At 38.9% G+C, this 19,380-nt stretch overlaps 1 protein-coding gene across 1 annotated transcript in view; it reads right to left on the bottom strand.

Annotated features, from left to right (window-relative positions):
* Positions 1-14,445, bottom strand: part of LOC114688008 (vomeronasal type-2 receptor 26-like) — a 38,429-nt gene extending 23,984 nt beyond the window's left edge. The window contains 3 exon segments of the mRNA XM_028862631.1: positions 12,868-12,962; positions 12,965-13,164; positions 14,231-14,445. Of these exon segments, the coding sequence (XP_028718464.1) occupies positions 12,868-12,962; positions 12,965-13,164; positions 14,231-14,445 (510 nt within the window).
* Positions 14,446-19,380: the final 4,935 nt, after the last annotated feature.

The following is a 19,380-nucleotide window of genomic DNA, read 5'->3' as shown; positions in this document are numbered from 1 at the left end:
CAACCGGTTAAAAGATTTCAATGGAGGGTCCTCCCACAGGGAATGTTGAATAGCCCAACTCTGTGCCAATATTTTGTACAACAGCCATTGGAAATGATACATAAAAAATTTCCTAAATCTATAATTTATCATTATATGGATGATATTTTACTAGCTGACTGAAATGCAGATACTTTAGAAAGAATGTTTGAAGAAGTAAAGAAAATTTTGCCTTGTTGGGGATTACAAATTGCTCCTGAAAAGATACAAAGAGGAGATTCTATTAATTATGTAGGATATAAAATAGAGCTACAAAAAAATTAGACCCCCAAAGATGCAAATTAGGAGAGATAGACTACAGACTCTTAATGACTTTCAAAGATTATTTGGAGATATTTCTCATCTACGAACTATTGTTGGGGTAAAAAATGATGAACTGACTAATTTGTTCAAAACCTTAGAAGGTGACAAGGACTTAAATAGTCCAAGAGAATTATCACCTGAAGCTGAGAAAGAATTGGCCTTGGTAGAAAAGAAAGTACATGAAGGGCACGTGGATCGTATTGATCCAAGGCTGGATTGCATTTTGGTTATTTTACCTTCTAGGCATTCTCTTACTGGAATATTAATGCAGAGGGAAGATATTATATTGGAATGGATATTTTTACCAAATAAACCAAATAAAAAATTAAAAACTTATGTGGAAAAAATCTCTGACTTGATTTGGAAAGGAAAATTGAGACTTCGTCAATTAGCAGGAATAGACCCAGCAGAAATTGCTGTACCTTTAACTAAGGAGGAGATTGAAAAATTATGGACACAAAGTGAACCTTGGCAAAGAGCTTGCAGTAATTTTTTGGGAGAAATTAACAGCAAATATCCCAAATGTGATAGAATTGATCTTATAAAGAAAGCTGATTGGATCTTGCCTCATGAATTGTACAGCAAAAACCCATATCTAGAGTTCATACATTTCATACAGATGCCAACAAACAAGGAAAGGCAGGTTACAAATCAGAAAATTTAAGTAAAGTGGTTAAAAGTCCTTATAATTCAGTTCAAAAATCAGAATTGTATGCTATTCTGTTGGTATTAATGGATTTTTCAGAACCTCTCAACATAGTAACTGACTCTTAGTATGCTGAAAGAGTGTTATTATATATTGAAACTGCAGAATTTATCCCTGATGCTTCAGAATTAACTTCACTATTTATTCAATTACAAGATACAATCAGGAAAAGGAGTCCTCCTTTATATATAACTTACATTCGATCCCATACTGGTCTGCCAGGCCCTCTAGCACAAGGCAATGATGAGATTGATAAATTATTGATAGGAAATGTGCTGGAGTCCTCAGAATTTTATAAAAAACATCATGTCAATAGTAAAGGTTTAAAAAAGGATTGTTCCATAACCTGGCAACAAGCCAAAGAAATAGTAAAGAAATGTACTACTTGTTCCTTCTTCAATCAAATGCCATTACCAGCAGGATGTAACCCAAAGGGTACTCAGAAGAATGAAATCTGGCAGATGGACGTGTTTCACTTTGCAGAATTTGGAAAATTGAAATATGTACACCACACCATCAACACTTATTCAGGATTTCAATGGGAAACTGCTTTGAGTTCTGAAAAAGCTGATTCTGTAATCACTCATTTGCTAGAAGTTATGGCCATCATGGGTATACCTGCACAAATCAAAACTGACAATGCTCCATCATATGTCTCTGTTAAAATGAAACAGTTTTTTGCTTATTAAATATAAAGCATATTACAGGCATACCACATAATCTTACAGGTCAAGCAGTTATAGAAAGATCAAACAGAACTCTAAAGGATATGCTAAATAAACAGAAAGGGGTAACAAAAACCCCCAGAAATAGACTTCATAATGCTCTACTAACTTTGAATTTTCTGAATGCCAATGAGAAAGGAACAACAGCTGCAGAGAGACATTGGATAATAGATAAAACTACAGAATTAAATCAGCCTATATACTTTAAGGATGTGCTGACCTCAGAATGGAAACCAGGGTATTTAATACATTGGGGACAAGGTTTTGCTTTTGTTTCTACAGGAGAAGATAAGCTGGGGGTACCATCAAAATTGATAAAGGTTTGATTTGAACAAGAGAAACCTCTTAATTAGAGGAGGTGATAGTTCATCAACCAGCATGAGGACCCAATTTAAACTAAATTGTACCAGTAACACATGCCTTTTCATTTAATCAGATAATAACTTGCCAAAAAGGAACATTCCCAAAATTAGTCTTGGGGAAAGGTTTTTGTTTTTGTCATTTAGAAGAATGAGGGTTAAGGAATCTGAAGAACACTGGACAAATGAGACAACTGAAGAAATGGGACAAATCATCTATCCCAGGAAACAGAGTGAAATGGCGTATGGGTATATATTATCTAAAAAATTTTATGTCTTCCTAAATGTATGTTTCTGCTTTTCTCTAAAGAGTTAACACTATTGGTCTTCTAATAGTCCCAGTTCAATTAAAATTTAAAGCTGACTTTGGAGTTGGAGAATGGCTCTCTCCTTCTTTAAACTCAAGCATGTTGTTAAAAGGAAAATGCAAACTCCCTGTATCATGCCAGAATAAAAGAGCCATCTTCTGCTACGGGACAGGACAAAAGCCAAATTAATTAAGGGACTATTCTATTACTAATCTCAACTCTTTGATTCTATTCTGATTCTTTAAACTTTTCTTAAAGTATGAATTTTATATCAAAATTTACAAGATTAATATTTATATATATAGATATAAAGATATATATATATTTTAAACTTTGTTAAGATATGAATGGTCATATAGAGTACTAACTAATCTAGAAAAAAGGCTTCAATTAGCTGCATATATATGTCTTTGTGTTTGAGTCTCTTATCAGTTTTCTGCAGGAAATCATGGCCAGGCTTAACATCAACTGAAGTCTCCAGAAAGAAGTTGGGGCCCCACAACAACAACAATTCCACATGGACAATAATAATATCACTAATCTAACAAACATCATCTATAGTTCAACCTTGAACTACAAGGTGCTCAGAGCAATTTTGAGATGACTAGCTGAGATAATCCAGTCTCAAAGACTACTTGAATAAGGACTTGAGATAAACCCTGAACTTTGGCATTATACACAGACTGGATAATAATGAAGGATATAGTTACCTTTCCTAGAATTTGACAATTAACCTAAAATTTTTCTTTCAGGATAAAGATAACTTCGCCCATACCCAGCAGGAAGCAATTTTAAGAATACAATGCCCACATTCCCAAAGAGGTGGTGTGAGGCAGGTGGTTTTTTGGTTTTTTTAATGGGTTTTGGGTCTGGGATAGATTTCATTGTTTAGGGGGGGTTGGTTACAAGTTGTTGTCAAAGGTTAGGAAAAAGGCTAAGCAAAGGAGATTAGATTTAAGGTTCTTGTTTAAAAAAAAAAGAAAGGAAAGAAAGAAAAGAAAAAGACAATTACTAGTTTTAAATACTTTACATTGGATTGGATTGTTTTATATTGTATACAAATTTGAAATTGATATTGTTAGAAAATGCTATATGAATATTTCTAATTGCATTTATGCAATTCATTTAACAATGTAATGCAATTTTCTGATCCTTGAATGTTATTATTACCAACTATTAGGATATAAAGAAATGAAAGTTAGTAGTTGGACATTACAATAGAACTTGTAGTCATATTAGATATGTTTTAAAAATTGAGCAGAGATGTTTTAGACAGGTCATCTTCAAACCCTTCAGAGATCTACAGAATATGGCATTTAAAATGTTTTAATAACTTAGAAAGTTTTCTTTTGAGACATGTCGGCTCCTGGCAGTACCAATCTACTTCAGAGAAAATATGGGCATTGAAGAAACTGCATATGGAATTAACTTTCATTGTGGCAAAAGTTAGCCACTGGACAACAAAGTATCCTTGAATCAACAGGACAAAATGGACAGACAGAACACGAAACAAAGGACTACTGATTCTTGCCAAAACAAGTGTGGTTATGGCTTTATCAAAAGGCATCTTCTGAGGCCAGGACAATATGGCTCCATCCCTGAATTGGCCTTTGCAATCCAGAAAAGGTACGGTGCCCTTTTCTTCGAAGGCAGCTTAACAGGCAGTGTGCCAATGGCTTCTGTTGTGTAATGGAACAGCAGCTGAAAGCTCACACCTCTCAATAGTAGACTGGCATTTAATAGAGGGATGTGGAGAAGAAGGGGATGCTGAGATGAAACCATATATACACAGCCAAGAAGAATGGACAGCTGAATTAAAAAACCATCAACAAATTCCAGAATTTAAAATTCTGAATCATGACATGACACTAGTGGAATTCAGGTGTTTCTGGTACATGGACTGCTCTCACCCAGTGTGAGGTTGAACTGTTGACCTTGTGTACATCCTACTTCACAAATGAGTCTGTCAGATATGCTAAGTCTATAGGCTGAAGATGATACCCCAACACTGCGGTGAAACCTCAGGTGACTGTCCAGGCAGCTGGCTGTTTCTGTCAACTTACAAATTTTTTGGAAGTTGCTTGCATGCATTTCCTGTTTTTATTTTTGTTAGCTAATATTATTTCCTTCTTGGGTCTCTGAGGGAGTTGAAGATTAGACAGTTATAGTTGAAGATTAGTTAGTTATAGTTGAAGATTAGCTAGGATAGAAAGTGAATTATATACATTTTGGACTTACCAAAATAGGATAGATAATGGAATTATTTTCTCTGGTTTGTCAAATACAAATGGACTAGACATTGTTTAGGTATTTATTACTTGTATATATTGTATATAGTTATTGTACTTTTGTATATAGTTTTTCTTTTGTTAGTTATAACCTTTTGCTTTTTTTTCTTTTAATTAAAATAGAAAAGGGGAAATGTGGTATTCTAATTGTACTGAAATGTGATTTTGATTGTATGTTAATAAATAAAGTTGCCCTGGGGTCAGAGCTATTAGAGCCATAGCAAGAGCGTGGCGGTGGTGGCACACACCTTTAATCCCAGCACTTGGTAGAAGAGCTAGGTAGATCTCTGTGTGTTCAGGGATACAGCCAGCATTGGAGACATACGTCTTTAAGACCTGGAGGGCTGTACACACAGGCAGTGATGAGGCAGTCACGTGTTTGGGTTTACAACCAATGAGAAGGCAGAATGACTATGAAATGACTTACACACAGGGAAATAGCTCTCTTTCGGGAAGCTGGGACCACCGTAGGAGGAAGGGTGAGATTTTAGCTCTGAGCTCTGACCTCTTGGCTTTCTCTTTTACATGGGTTCTGTGTTTCTTATTTAATAAGACGGTTGGTTACATCAACACAGGAGGGATCAGGTGGGGGAAGATGGAGAGATAGAGTAATAGGAGAGACAATTGGAAAAGGGAGAAAGGAGTGTCTTGGAATGAGCTAGAAACCTAGTGCAACAGAAACTCCCGGGAATCTATGAGGGTGACCCTAGCTAAGACTCCTAGCAATGGGGGATACAGAGCTTGAACTGGCCATCTCCTATAACCAGGTAAGAATTCCAGTGGAGAGATTGGGACATCAACCCATCCACACAGACTTTGATCTACAATTTGCCCTGCCTGCAAGATGTGCTGGGGTAATGGTGGCACAGAAATTGTGGGAGTGGCCAACCACTCTTGAGACCCATGCCCCCAGAGGAAGCTCACCCATGACACTGCCTGGAGGGCCAAGACCCAGAGGTAGGATAGCCCAGAGACCTAGGGAGAACCAAACATGACTGGCAAAAAAAAAAAAAAAGTCAATGAAATGATTCCTAATGATATTCTGCTATACTCATATATTGGTGCCTAGCCCAATTTTCATTAGAGAGGCACCATCCAGAAACTGAAGGAAACAGATGCAGAGACCCACAGCCAAACATTAGACCACATTTAGGGAATCATACTTAAGAGGGAGAGGAAGGGTTGTAGGAGCCAGAAGGGGTCAAGGAGACATCACAAGAAAACCTACAGAAACAATTAACCTGGGCTCATAGGAGCTCACAGAGACTGAGCCAACAACCAGGGAGCCTGCATGGGATTAACTTAGACCCTCTACATATATGTTGTTTTTGTTAGTTTGGTATTCTTGTGAGACTTGAACAGTGGGAGTAGGGTTGTCTCTGACTCTTTTGCCACCTTTTGGGACCCTATTACTCATACTAGGTTGCCTTGCCCAACCTTAATAGGAGGGGGGAGGTGCCTATTCTTGCTGTAACCTGATACGCCATGTTTGGTTGATATCCATGGGAGGCCTGCCCTTTCCTGAACAGAAATGGAGGAGGAGTGGATGGAGGTGAGGGGAAGCACAGGGGAAATGGGAGGTGGGACTAGGAGGAGAGGAGGTGTGGGAGGCCAGCTGGAAGACGGGCTCCCACATTTTACCCTAGGGTACTCTTGAGGAGTAAGGGATAAGAGATTTAGATAGAAGGATAGGGGGGAGAGAAACAGATAGAAACACAGGATAGCCTCAGGAGGGCCTGGATCCTTATCCACTGGCCCTTTCTGTGTCTTCTAAAGGGCTATTTATAGGAATGCCAAAGGGTGGAGCAAAAGACCTCCTCCTCGCACAGCCAAGTGCAGACCCTTCCAATCACCTAGTAACCACACACTAGGAAACCTTTGTGGGCCTCCACAAGGTAGGAGGGGAAACTGCAGTCAGGATGTAAAAAAAAAATAGTAAAATAAAATAAAAAAGATAATGTAAAAATAAAACACAAAGCAAAGCAGCAACAACAGAAAGAGCGAAGAGCAGAAACCCATGCGGGGCTGTAGGACAGCAGGAGAGTATGGAGAGACAGAAGGACAACCCCATGAGAAGTCAACCACACACTGCACCCCAGCACTGCTCCCCACGACGGGAGGAAACCGCATTCAAAGGATAAGGCAAGGGTCTATGATGGAGAGACCTGTTGTCCAGCCTGCAGGACATGGTTCTTTCAGGACTCAAAACCAGACATAGCTTTCCGGAAGACAGCTGTTCCTCCAAGGAGATGGCCTGACAATGGAGAAAAGCTACACTTGGTCACTCCTCATGACTCAAAGGACTGTGGCAAGGTGCTATCTTAGGAAGGAGCCTATGGTCTAACACTGAGCTCCTCTGGGGCTCCCCCTGAGAACAGGGAGCAACCACACATCACAGAGCCTGCAGGCACCTGAACAGGCCTGGAGGAGGCTGTCTCAGGAGGTGGGTATGGAAAATGGGAGGTCATGATAGCAACAAACTGAATATTTAGGTGGGAGGAGGCTTGGCTCAGGCAGTATGGAGAGAGGATTCAGTTCACTGGCTTGGGGGTGAGGTGCTAATTTCAACATCAGAGGATAACTGTGGAGTCTTGTGGCCAAAATCTGAGGGAAATGAAGAACAAAGCATAATGATAGAAGCCATGATAAACCCGTGACTTTGTATGCTAACTTAAGAAATTAATAAAATATAAATCATGAGGCTGGGGAGATGGCTCAGCAAGTTGAACATGTTTGCTCTGCAAGCATGGGGGCTTGCATTAGAATCCTCAATATCCCCACAACATGTCAGATGTGGCTGCATATGCCTGTACCCCAGCATTGTGGGGTAGGGACAGGCAGATCTCAAGAGGTTGCTGACAAGTCAGCCTAGCCAAAATGCCAAGCTTCCAGTTCAGTGAAAGACCCTGTCTCAAGGCAGTGGCATAGAAAGTGATGGAGGAAGACACTCTGGCCTCCACGTGTGGGTGTCCTGACACACCTTCCTGCACACTCATGTGCATGTGCTGTACCTGACCACATATCACACACACACACACACACACACACACACACACACACATTCATCAATCTAAAAGATAAGATAAAATAAATGATAAAATAGAAAAATAAAGGACTAGAGGACAAATTCATCCCATCAGATGCACAAAATACAACAGAGACAAACACAGAGTGGAAGAGAGAGAGAGAGAGAGAGAGAGAGAGAGAGAGAGAGAGAGAGAGAGAGAGAGAGAGAGAAAACAAACCACTAGGAAACCTCCACAAGGTCATAACTCCTTAGTACTAGAAATCAAAGGTAGCTTAAAAAGAAGAAATGAGAGAGGATGTCAGAGTCGTCCTATAGAATGATCAACAGTCACAAACAAGACTCAAACAAGCAGGCAGATGTAGTGAGGGAATTGACCAGAACCTAAACAGGAGTTAGCAAACAGGAATTTGGTGGAGGAGTTTTGAAATGTGGAGGAAAATTTCAGCAGAGAAATTGATATTCTGGAAACCAAGTGAAGTTGCTGGAAAGTAAGTCAATCAGTGAAAACCACAACTGAAAAACCTGTAAATTTTCAATTCAGGGACGTGCTCTGCATAATGTGTAGTAAATCAAGAAAGGCAGATGTGAGATTTAGGACACAGAGGATCTAACACATGGAACTGTTGAAGAGCCGATGTAACCCAGGCTGGTAAAGAAAACAGATGGGGAGAAAGGATTATCTGTAATATTTAGTGACAGAATAATTTACATACATTAGGGATGCATTTACATATATTAGAGGTGAATTACTTATTTTGCACAGAAAAACTCAAACAAAAATGCTAATGTGATAAAGGAAATGAAAATCTAGAAGCAGTATTGCCATCTACACAGTTCACACTTACGTATGCAACTGAATTACAAAAAGAAATTATGAAAAAGTCTCACTGTGTAATGAATAAGTTTAAATTTTTGTGTTGGGCCACGTGCATAGCTATCATTGGCCACATGCAGCCCACTGGCCACAGGTTGAAGAAGAGCAAAACTTGAATTTCAAAAAACAAAACAAAATGAAACAAAAACCCCAATCATTAAATCAATGCATGAGTTAATGAACTAAACCGACAGTTCTCAAACAGACTGAAAGAAACACAAATGCCAATAACTATTTTAACAGCGTCGAACTTCCTTAGCTACCAGGAAATCCAAATTACAAATACTTTGAGACTCTGTCATGTCAGTCATAATGGCTATCATCAGGAAAGTAATCAGCAAAGCCTGGAGAGATGGCACAGCAGTTAAGAACATGAACTCTTCCTGCACAGGACCTGGGTTTCATTCCCAGCACCCACATGGTGGCTCATAACCACCTGTACCTCCAGTTCCAGATGATCTAACATCTTCTGCCTTCCTCCATGGACACCAGGCACACATGTGGTCCATATAACATTCATGCAGGAAAAACACTCATACAATACAATAAATAAATCTTAAAACAAAAACAAAAACCAAATGGATGTGAGGAAATAGGAAGTCTTATTGCTGCAAGTAAGAGTGCAAACTGACCTAGTCAATATGGAAATCAGCACAGAACTTCACAAACAATAGACCAACCACAAGACTCAGCTCTACTACTCCTGGGTGTAGACACTCCATGCTCTAAGCCAGTTCCAGAGAAATTGCACGTCCATCTTATACTGTTACTTTTGTTCTCTATACTATTCACAATAACCAAGAAACTGAAGGAGACTAGAAGTCCATAAATATGAATAGATGAAAACAGAAACACGGTACACATACACAACAGAATTAGATTTAGCCATAAATAAGAAAGACATTTGGAGGAAGATGGATGGAACGGGAAATAGTACATTAAGCAAAATAATCCAGACTCAAAAAGACATATACTTCATGTTTCCCTTAACTGAGGGACCTGAATGTGTGTGTGTGTGTGTGTGTGTGTGTGTGTGTGTGTGTGTGCATGTGTGTCATAAAACTAGAAAGGGAACCACTAGAATGGAAAAAGAGATGCTAATGTGGGTACAGTAATGAGACAGTGTGAAGTAAAAGCTGAAAGGGTTTTGTTCAGAGAGTGGAGCAGCAAGACTGGAGGTTGTGAGAGGGCATCAGGGAGCAGACTGGAGGAACAAAGTGTATGTGCCCCGTAATGAAACCATACAACATATGCTGATAAAAACATTATCCCAGAGGACCCAGGTTCAAGTCCCAGCAACTGTGTCAGGTGACTCATAACCACCTCCAACTCCAGAGCAGGGGATCCAACTCCTCTGGCCTCTGTGGACATTGCACTCATTATACCTACACACACACATGCACAGACACATATATACACACACACATACCACATACCATACACACACACACACACTACACACACAGCATTAAAATTAATAAAAATTAATCTAAATAAAAAAGAACACAGTTCAATAATAAGATACATGAGTACAACCCAAAGAAATATCCAAGCCAGCAGATACACAACTCACTGCATAAAGACAAAAGAAACATGAAAAGCTAAAACAGCGTGACTCCCCCAAAGTATCATAACTCCTTATTTACTGAATTCAATGACACTGAAGTGGATAAAGTACCAGATGGACAATTCGAAAGTTTGCTAGTGAAACTAGTAACAAAGGCCTAGAGAGTATTCACTTTTGCCATTCATTTTCAGCTTGAAATCCCAGCAGCAATGTAGCAGAAAAACACATACAATTAGGACAAGAAGGCAAATTATCCCTGTTCACATATATGTTTACATACTTAAAATCCCATAAAGAGCCCACTAGAAAACTCTCAAACCGGATATACACTTTCATCAAAGTAACAACACAAAATAAACATACACAAACTAGTAGTTTTCTATATATCAATAATGAATTTATAGGGGAAGAAATCATGGGAATAATCCCATGTGCAGTAGCTTAAAAAATAAACCATGTAGGAATAAACTTAACCAAAGAGGTGAAAGACATTGAAGAAAACTCCAGAAGATGAAAGGAACTTAGGTGCACACAGATTGGCTGAATTACTATTACAAAATATGCCAGAATTGTATACTATTAACCATATGTCTCATCAACCTTCCTACAATATTCCTCACAAAACTAGGAAAGCAATCCTAAAAGTCATCTGGAAGCACAAAAGACCCCAAATGGACAAAGAAATCCTAAATAGAGAGGGTAATGGTACATGTATTCCAACACCAGATCTCAAGTTACTGAGATCTGGTACATGTGTTGGTAATGGTACACATATTCCAACACCAGATCTCAAAATACTGAGCCATAGTAACACAATATGATGTTGGCATAAAATAAACCTTTAGACAAATGAAACAGAAGACCCATGAATAAACTCACATAACTACAGTCAAAAACATACCTTGGAGAAAAGACAGTTTCTTCCACAAATTTCTAGGGAAAGTGAATACCCATGCACATGTAAAAAAAAAAAATTAAGGTAGAAGTGTATTGCCACCCCGTGCAAAAATCAATTCAAATCAGCTCAGAGACGTTAAGGTAAAAGCTTAAACGCTTGAGATAACTAAAGGAAAACCTAGGGGAAACACTTCAAAATATTGGCACAGACAAGGATCTTCTGAAAGGACTGATAGCTCAGCAAATCTTCATGTGGCTGCTCAGTGGGACTGCGTGGAATTAAACGCTTCTGTACAGCAAAGAGGATCCCAGGGCAGGAAAGCAGAAGTGGGGCTGTTTGGTGGGAGGACAGGGACCAGTGAGAGGCAGGTAGGAGGACCAGCGACAAAAATGAGCAAAGTACAATTGATATGTATTTCTTATAAATAATTGTATTTATTACAAATATAATAATCATGTGCCCAAAGTAAAATATTTAAAAGAAGAAATAAAATTAACTCATAAAAACAAAAATCTAGTTAGGCATGGTGGTGCATGCCTTTAGTTCCAGCCCTTGGGAGACAGAGGCATGAGGATCTGTGTGAGTCTGAGGCTATCTTGGGCTACATAGTAAGTTATAGGGCAGCCAAGTCTGCATAGTGAGACCCTGTCTCAAAAATGAATAAATAGGTAAAAGTTAAAAATAAAAACATGGTAGCCTAATGCACTTGACAAAGATTTTAAGTTACTTCACTGACATAGGAAACAATAGATACTGTGTTGCTGGAGGGCTTCTCTCCAGCTTCCACCAAGCCCCGCAGTCTCATAATCCACTTATAAAATAATCACTCAGACACTTATAATACTTATAAACTGTATGGCCATGACAGGCTTCTTGCTAACTGTTCTTTTATCTTAAATTAACCCATTTTTATAAATCTATACCTTGCCATGTGGCTGGTGGCTTACCGGCGTCTTTACATGCTGCTTGTCCTGGTGGTGGCTGTAGTGTCTCTCCTCCTTCCTGTTTCCCCCAATTCTCCTCTCTCTTTGTCCCACCTATACTTCCTGCCTGGTCACTGGCCATCAGTGTTTTATTTATATAGAGTGATATCCACAGCAATACTGGATCACTGTTATTTGTGAACTGACATTTATTTTCAAGTTTATTGTAAGCCTTACGAACACAAACACATTTGACTTAGAACACAAACACATTTGACTTAGAAATGCCACTATTAGGCACTGTTTATTAGAGTCATCACTAGTCAACAAAAAGATTTTTAAACAGAGACAGGGATTAGAACTTCCTTCCCAACAGAGGAAAATTATCAACAGCCTGAATGTCTCCACTGATCTTTATAAAAACAAGTATTATGTGGCAACCTAAGCTAACACTACAGAAAAATAGTCAAACATCTGTCCACAGCAGTTACAGTAAAATACACAAGTAGAACTGTCACAGTCCCGTGCTTGTTGCTGCTCTACAACTGCACAGGAAAGAAAGACTGGGTGTTAACGATGAGAAATGGCAAAGGAGATTTTCTTGGAGTGGGAAAATTACAGGTTGTCATCATTTTTATTTATATTTTTCCATTTTAAAGGTTTTTAAATTAAATTTTATTTTATAAACCTGATTTTATCTTGTGAATAAATTATACTTTAGTTAAAATGATAGCCAACTGGTAAATTATTAAGCAGTCCCACACCTCATCAAGAAGCACTAACTGAATTATTTAGCATTTATTACTACATCACTGTGTTTAACCCAAGGAGCCAGGATTCTTTGTGTACCTGTGGGACGTTATAGAGACTCAGGATTCGGGAGATCTGGGTTGACATTCCTGTTGAAATGCCTCCTATCACAGCAACCAGCTTGTGACTTTTCTCGGCCTGCAGCTGTAGTTAGGAATGGGGGGGCTCCTTCCCGAGAGCAAAGCCATAGAGCTCTCCATGGCTTTCATCTCAATGAAGTTGACATTGAAGAGGTAGAATCCCAGGGACATGTTGAACAGAATGTTCGGGTCTTTGTTGATGTTTTCTATAGCGAAAACCATTGCCAGCATGTGCTGATAATGTTTAGTGAGATCCCTAGGAGGAGAAATTGAAAGACAATTTTCTGTCTTATCTTAATTTTTAATTAAAGTATCATTACATCATTTACTCCTTTCGTTTTACTCCCTCCTTCGTCTCCCATGTTCCTCCCCTTGTTCCCTCCCAAATTCTTGATTTTTATTTCTAAAAATCTAAGTCACATAAAGGATATACATGACAATCTAAGAAACAAGCAAGATACTCTATATTGAAAATGTGGAGAAATTGGTCTAAAAAAAACCCCAGATTCATAGTACAACTCATTATCAAATTCACAATTTTTGGTTTTGGATTTTTTTTTTTTCGAGACAGTCTCACTATGCAGCCCTGGCTGGCCTGAAGCTCATGATGTAGAATAAACTAACCTCAAACTCACAGAGATCCACCTACTTCTGCCTCTCAAGTGCTGAGATTAAAAGTTCACACCACCACACACATTCAAATGCACAATTTTAACTTTTTACTGTGAGACTTGTGTCTGAGAAAGTAAAATTGAGGAGGGAAGCATGTGGGGAATGGCAAACCTTAACAAGTAGCATTTCCTGTGGTCTTCAATAATTACATAAATCTCGGGGAAATACACAGTGCTTGATCAACTACAGCAATTCAAAAAACAGTGACAAGCAAATTTAAGCAGGAAAAATAAAATATTTTTAGTACAACGTCCTAAATAAATAAATAAATAAATAAAAAAGTTCTCAATTTCAAAGTGCTATTAAAGCCTTCTCATGCATTTAAGAGGATTCAGCATGAATAGGGAGAGACCCACAAAAGTAGCTATCAGCATTTGGTGGCTACTGGAGAAGGGAGCATCACTTTCCTTCCAGGATGCTGGCCCTAGTAGCTCACCTACGCTCCAGCTGGTGTCTTATACTCATGCAGTACTGGTAGACTAAATGAACACAGTGGATTAAAAAAAAGAAGAAGAAAAGAGTACATGAAGTTGGGAGAGAGGAAGACATTGGAGGGGAGGCAGTTGGGGTGGACTTGATCAAAATATATTATATACATATATGAAATCCTGAAACAATAATTATTCTAAAGAGAGAAGCCAATCACTTACGCATAAACATAATCCGGAATATAGGTTGTACTTTCAAAGCCAAATCTGTTTCTCATGTCTCCAAAAGTCACTTTAAGGGAAAAGAGTCCTCCAATAACAAAATCTCCATCTTGATAGTAGCCAGGAGACGCAGGTATATTTAAGGAGAAACAAGAAATTTGTCCCTGGAATGCAATGAAAATAATCAGGAGCGAGAAAGCAATGAATAATTTCATAATAACATTGACAAATAATTGATAAAACCAGAAATCGTTTGAGTTGAGAATCTGGGTTAATTGGCCCTGATAGTACAGGGACGAACTGCTAGAACATGTGGGCTCTCTGATCAATGCGGGTCAAGTTTATAAGGCACTGTTTTGTCCTGATTCAGATGTACCAATATCCAAACACTCCCTTGTTTCCTGGGAGTATAATCTGCATCACACATGCTTAGCCCTCAATTACGTTCCCTTTGCAGTCACTGTAAGTCTCCAAGGGGTCACAGACATCTCACTTGGTACCTGGGAATCCTGATTTCAGAAGAAAAACATACAATTAAGAACAAGTGTGAATTCTACTAAAGCATCTGTGGGGTGTGTATGCTCAGTGAGCTGAGGGGTTTAAAGATCCCAAGGTAAGGGCAGACTAACTAGTGGAACCATTATTCTGCAAGACATGAAGTATCTTCTGAAGGAGGGAATCAGAGGGCCCAGTCAGGGGGCAGTGCTGGACTCTTAGTCATTTAACATTGACATTTTAGTGTATCTCTGAAAAACCAAGTCAGAGCATTTTCATTAGACACAATTATTTCTGGTTACTTCACAGAGTCAATTATTAACTTGCCCAGGTTGTCCTTGAATTTGTGACCCTCCTGTCTCAGCCTTCCAATTAGTCGAGGTTACAGGTGTGCACCACCAAGTCTAGGTCTTACCATATTTTGATGTGAAAAAAAAAAACCCAGCCATATATTTATAATAACAAAATCTGATGTATAAGAGATATGTAATTTGTTTTCTTCAAATCCTGTTAAATCCATTCTCATTGAATGTTCATTTCATCAAATCCCGTAAGAGGGAAGAACCTGTAGCATTATACACAGGTTTTGTTGCTTAGAACATGAAGAAAACCACACCTCATCCTCAGCTTCTGCCAGTTACCTTCAAGTCTGGGGACTTTGGGTCTCTGAAGGAGGGCTCTGTTTATTGGGTTAAATGTTAGTCAAAGGCATCTCTTGATGCCCAAGGTCCTGGTGCCAGAAATCCAACTGTTAAATGAAGTTCACATCAAAGCTTTTCCAGAAATATATTGTTAAAATAATGACAGGTTCTGACAAATATGGAGTTTTATCAGGGTATGGGAAAACCGCACAACATGTTGTTTGTCAGTGTTATGGATAGTCTTAGAAATTTGACATCTTTTGCCTAGGAAAGCATGAAACACACACACACACACACACACACACACACACACACACACACACACACTTAGTAAGATGAAAAAAATTGTGAAGAAGTCTATTTCTGTCAGGGAGTGTTCTGATTCTAGCATTTATCCACAAGAAATACTGAGCACCTTGTAAGAATATAAAGTCCAAGCCCACTTTATAGAGTCCCTCAGAGGCTCCTAACTTATCCATATTGCTAACAGGTTCAATCACAAAGGCCGTTCAAATCAACTAGAACAAGGCTCATCTGCTCTACTCTAGATGTATGCATGTTTATCTGACTTCTACTGAACATGTTTCAATTACTTCAGGATACACTGGGCAATTTATAATGCATATTAGAATTTTTATTGACTATAATTTTATATCAATAATAGATACAATTGTTATTATTGATTACACATTATAATCTTTTACTTTAAAAATTTTAAAATTTATTTACTGCATGAGAGCTCTAGCTGCATGTACAGCTTCATGCCAGAAGAGGGCATCAGATTCCACTCCAGATGGTTGTGAGCTACCACATCCATATTGCTGGGGATTGAACTCAAGACCTCTGGTAGAGCAGTCAGTGCTCTTAACCGCTGAGCCATCCCTCCAGCCCCCATCTTTTATTCATTTATTTTTAAATTTTATACTTAATTTAATTTTACATATCAGCCATGGATTCCCCTGTCCTCCCTCCTCCTGCACCCCCCTTCACCTTCCCCCCAACCCACCCCCATCCTCACCTCCTCCAAGGCAAGGACTCCCCTGGGGATTCAGCTCAGCCTGATAGATTCAGTTCAGGCAGGTCCAGTCTCCTCCTCCCTTCACCTAGGCTGAGCAAAATGTCCCAGCATAGGCCCTAGGTTTGCGGGAGATCCTAGCTGGATCAAGAACAGAGAGGGAGAACAAGGAAAGAGATACCATGATAAATGAAGACCCCATGGGAAGAGGAAGAAGCAAAGTGCTAGAGAGGTCCCCAGAAGTCCACAAAGATACCTCCACAATAGACTATTAGCAATGGTTGAGAGAAACCCTGAGCTGACCTGCTCTGGTGATCGGATGGCTGAACACCCTAACTGTTGTGATAGAACTCTCATCCAATGACTGATGGAAGCAGATGTAGAGATCTTATACTTTTTAATAGCTAAATTTTAAAGTGCTAAATAGTATAAATGAATGGTGTAATTATTCTCCAATGTGCTCTCAAGAAACAATTTGTGATCTCTGCAAAATGATTTTTAGAAGTGCATTTTCAAAATTTTTAATAAATGCCAAATAAATGCATTTATTTTCACAATTAATAACCTTGTTTGACTCTCTGTTGTGGGTAAAGAGCAAGAAAAACAATTGTGTCCAACAGCCTAGAATGTGCTCAAGACTTCACAATGACTTCTTGCGGTTTTAGTGAATTTATAAACAAAATTTCAGCACATGTATGAGTAGGGTTGTTTTACTTTTTCTTCCTCAAGTATGCATGTGATTGGCATATAAACAAGATACTGATTGGTATGTTGATTTTAAATCCTGATAATTCAGTTAATGTGTTTATCACATCTAAGAGTTTTTTTTTTTTTTTTTTTTTTTTTTTTGTGTGTGTGTGTGTGTGTGGAGTTTTAGGGTCTGTTAGATACAGGAAAAGGTCATCTGCAAATAGAGATATTTGACTCCTTCACTTTCTAATTCTATTCGATCATTTACTCTTCAACTCTATAACTTTCTTTTCAGAACATTTCAAACACTCTCACTGGGAGGTGAATGGTATACACACACACACACACACACACACACACACACACACACACACACACACCCTTAACCAGATGTAAAAATTCCAATGCAAAAGCACAAGCAAGAAGAGAATGACTTAGACAAAGTGGCAGACAAGTAATTCAAAGGAAGGATTAAATATGTTCAAAGAAATGAATAAGGACACAAATACAAAACTGAATGAATAAGGTAATCAATACAGAACATGAAAATGGTATTCAATAAAGATAGCTGAATGAAATGAAAATGCATTGTACCAAAACCTGTAAGATACAATGAACCCTGCTCTAAGAGGAAGTTTTAATAACTGTACATGCCTACATTAAAAGACCAGGAGGGGATAAAAATGACCCAGGGTCAGACTTTGGGTGTCCACAACTCATGGAAAAAAGCTACAGACCCAAGGGAAGAGACCAGAGTCCATCCAGGTCAAATACTCAGTTGAGGGGGTGGGGTTTCACAACTCAAAGAGCAAACTACAGTCCCAGAGAGGAGGTCATAACTGAACAGGATAAAGCACTCAGGCAAGGGAACCTCTACAGCATGAGGCAGAAGCTATTATCCCAAGGAAGGGACATGAGTTAACAATCTAAGGTAAGGGGAACAGGTATGTGTAGGGGGATTCCACAATGAATGGCTGAAGCTGCAGACTTAGGGAGGAGATAAGAATAGACCAAGAGTAAGACATTTAGGCTTGATGAGCTCCAAAATGTGTGGAGGAAACTGTACACCTAGAGGATACTGAGTTGACCAAGCATAAGGTCTTCAGAGGGATAAGGAGCTTCACAATTCATAGTAGACTCTGCAGATCCAGGGAAAAGACTCAAGCTGACTCAGGGCAGTGCATACAGGACTGGGGAGTTCTATAAATCACAGCAAAAGTTGTTGACCTGGGGAGGAGATAGAAGTTGACCCAGGGATAGGCACGCAGATTTATGGAGTTTCACAACTCATGGCAGAAGCTGTGGACCTACAGGGGAGACCAGATCTGAAGCAAGACATGGTACCCAGGAACAGGGAGTTCCACAACCAATGTCAAAAACTGGGAACTGGAAGGAGGATAGAAATGACACAGGACAGTAGCTGACTGCACTGAGTAGACTCAAGGGCCCAGGGAAAAGGAGAGTCAGTCTTATTACAACTTAGTCCTTTCCTGAATACCATAAATACCTGACTGCAAGAAGAAAGGTGATTTGGAGGTACAACAACAAAAAGAAAATCCTAGAGTAGTTGCTCCCAATGAGAACACTTTGGAAGAACTTACAGGCAAAAAATTAAAAAGAACGATTAAAACTCTGTTCAAACAATTGAAAGAAAGCATAAATATACTCCAAGACAATAACAACAAAAGAGCTTTAAAAAAAGTAAGGAAGCCAATTTAAACTGTGAAATAGAATTCAATAATGAAATACAATTGCTGAAGAAAAGCTAAGCTGAAATGAGGCTAGAAATGAAAAACTTGCCGGGCAGTGGTGGCTCACGCCTTTAATCCCAGCACTCAGGAGGCAGAGCCAGGCAGATCTCTATGAGTTCGAGACCAGCCTGGGCTACAAAAGTGAGTTCCGGGAGAGGCGCAAAGCTACACAGAGAAACCCTGTCTTGAAAAACCAAAAAAAAAAAAAAAAAAAAAAAAAAAAAAGAAAGAAAAAGTCTGTAAGCCTAGTGGAAAGCCTCACCAATTGAATAGACAGTGTTGAAGAGAGACTATCAGGACTGGAAGACAAGATAGAGGAATTTTATCATTCAGTAATGGTCAATGACAAATGAAAACATTAGTTTGAAATATGGGAGAGCTCTGAGGCACCATAAAAACAACCAATCTTCACATTTTAGACACAAAGGAAGAGAATAATACCACAACAAAAGTGTTGGGAATATTATTTTAAGGTGTGTTACTTTTGTTTATGCTTTGTAACTAGAGTTTTCCTGTCTGGCCCACAGTCAGAACAAATCTCTCTCACCTGCCAGTCCC

Source organism: Peromyscus leucopus, chromosome 3 (genome assembly GCF_004664715.2).
Source record: "Peromyscus leucopus breed LL Stock chromosome 3, UCI_PerLeu_2.1, whole genome shotgun sequence".
NCBI classification, from domain to species: domain Eukaryota; kingdom Metazoa; phylum Chordata; class Mammalia; order Rodentia; family Cricetidae; genus Peromyscus; species Peromyscus leucopus.
This window is presented reverse-complemented; position numbering and strand designations above follow the sequence as displayed.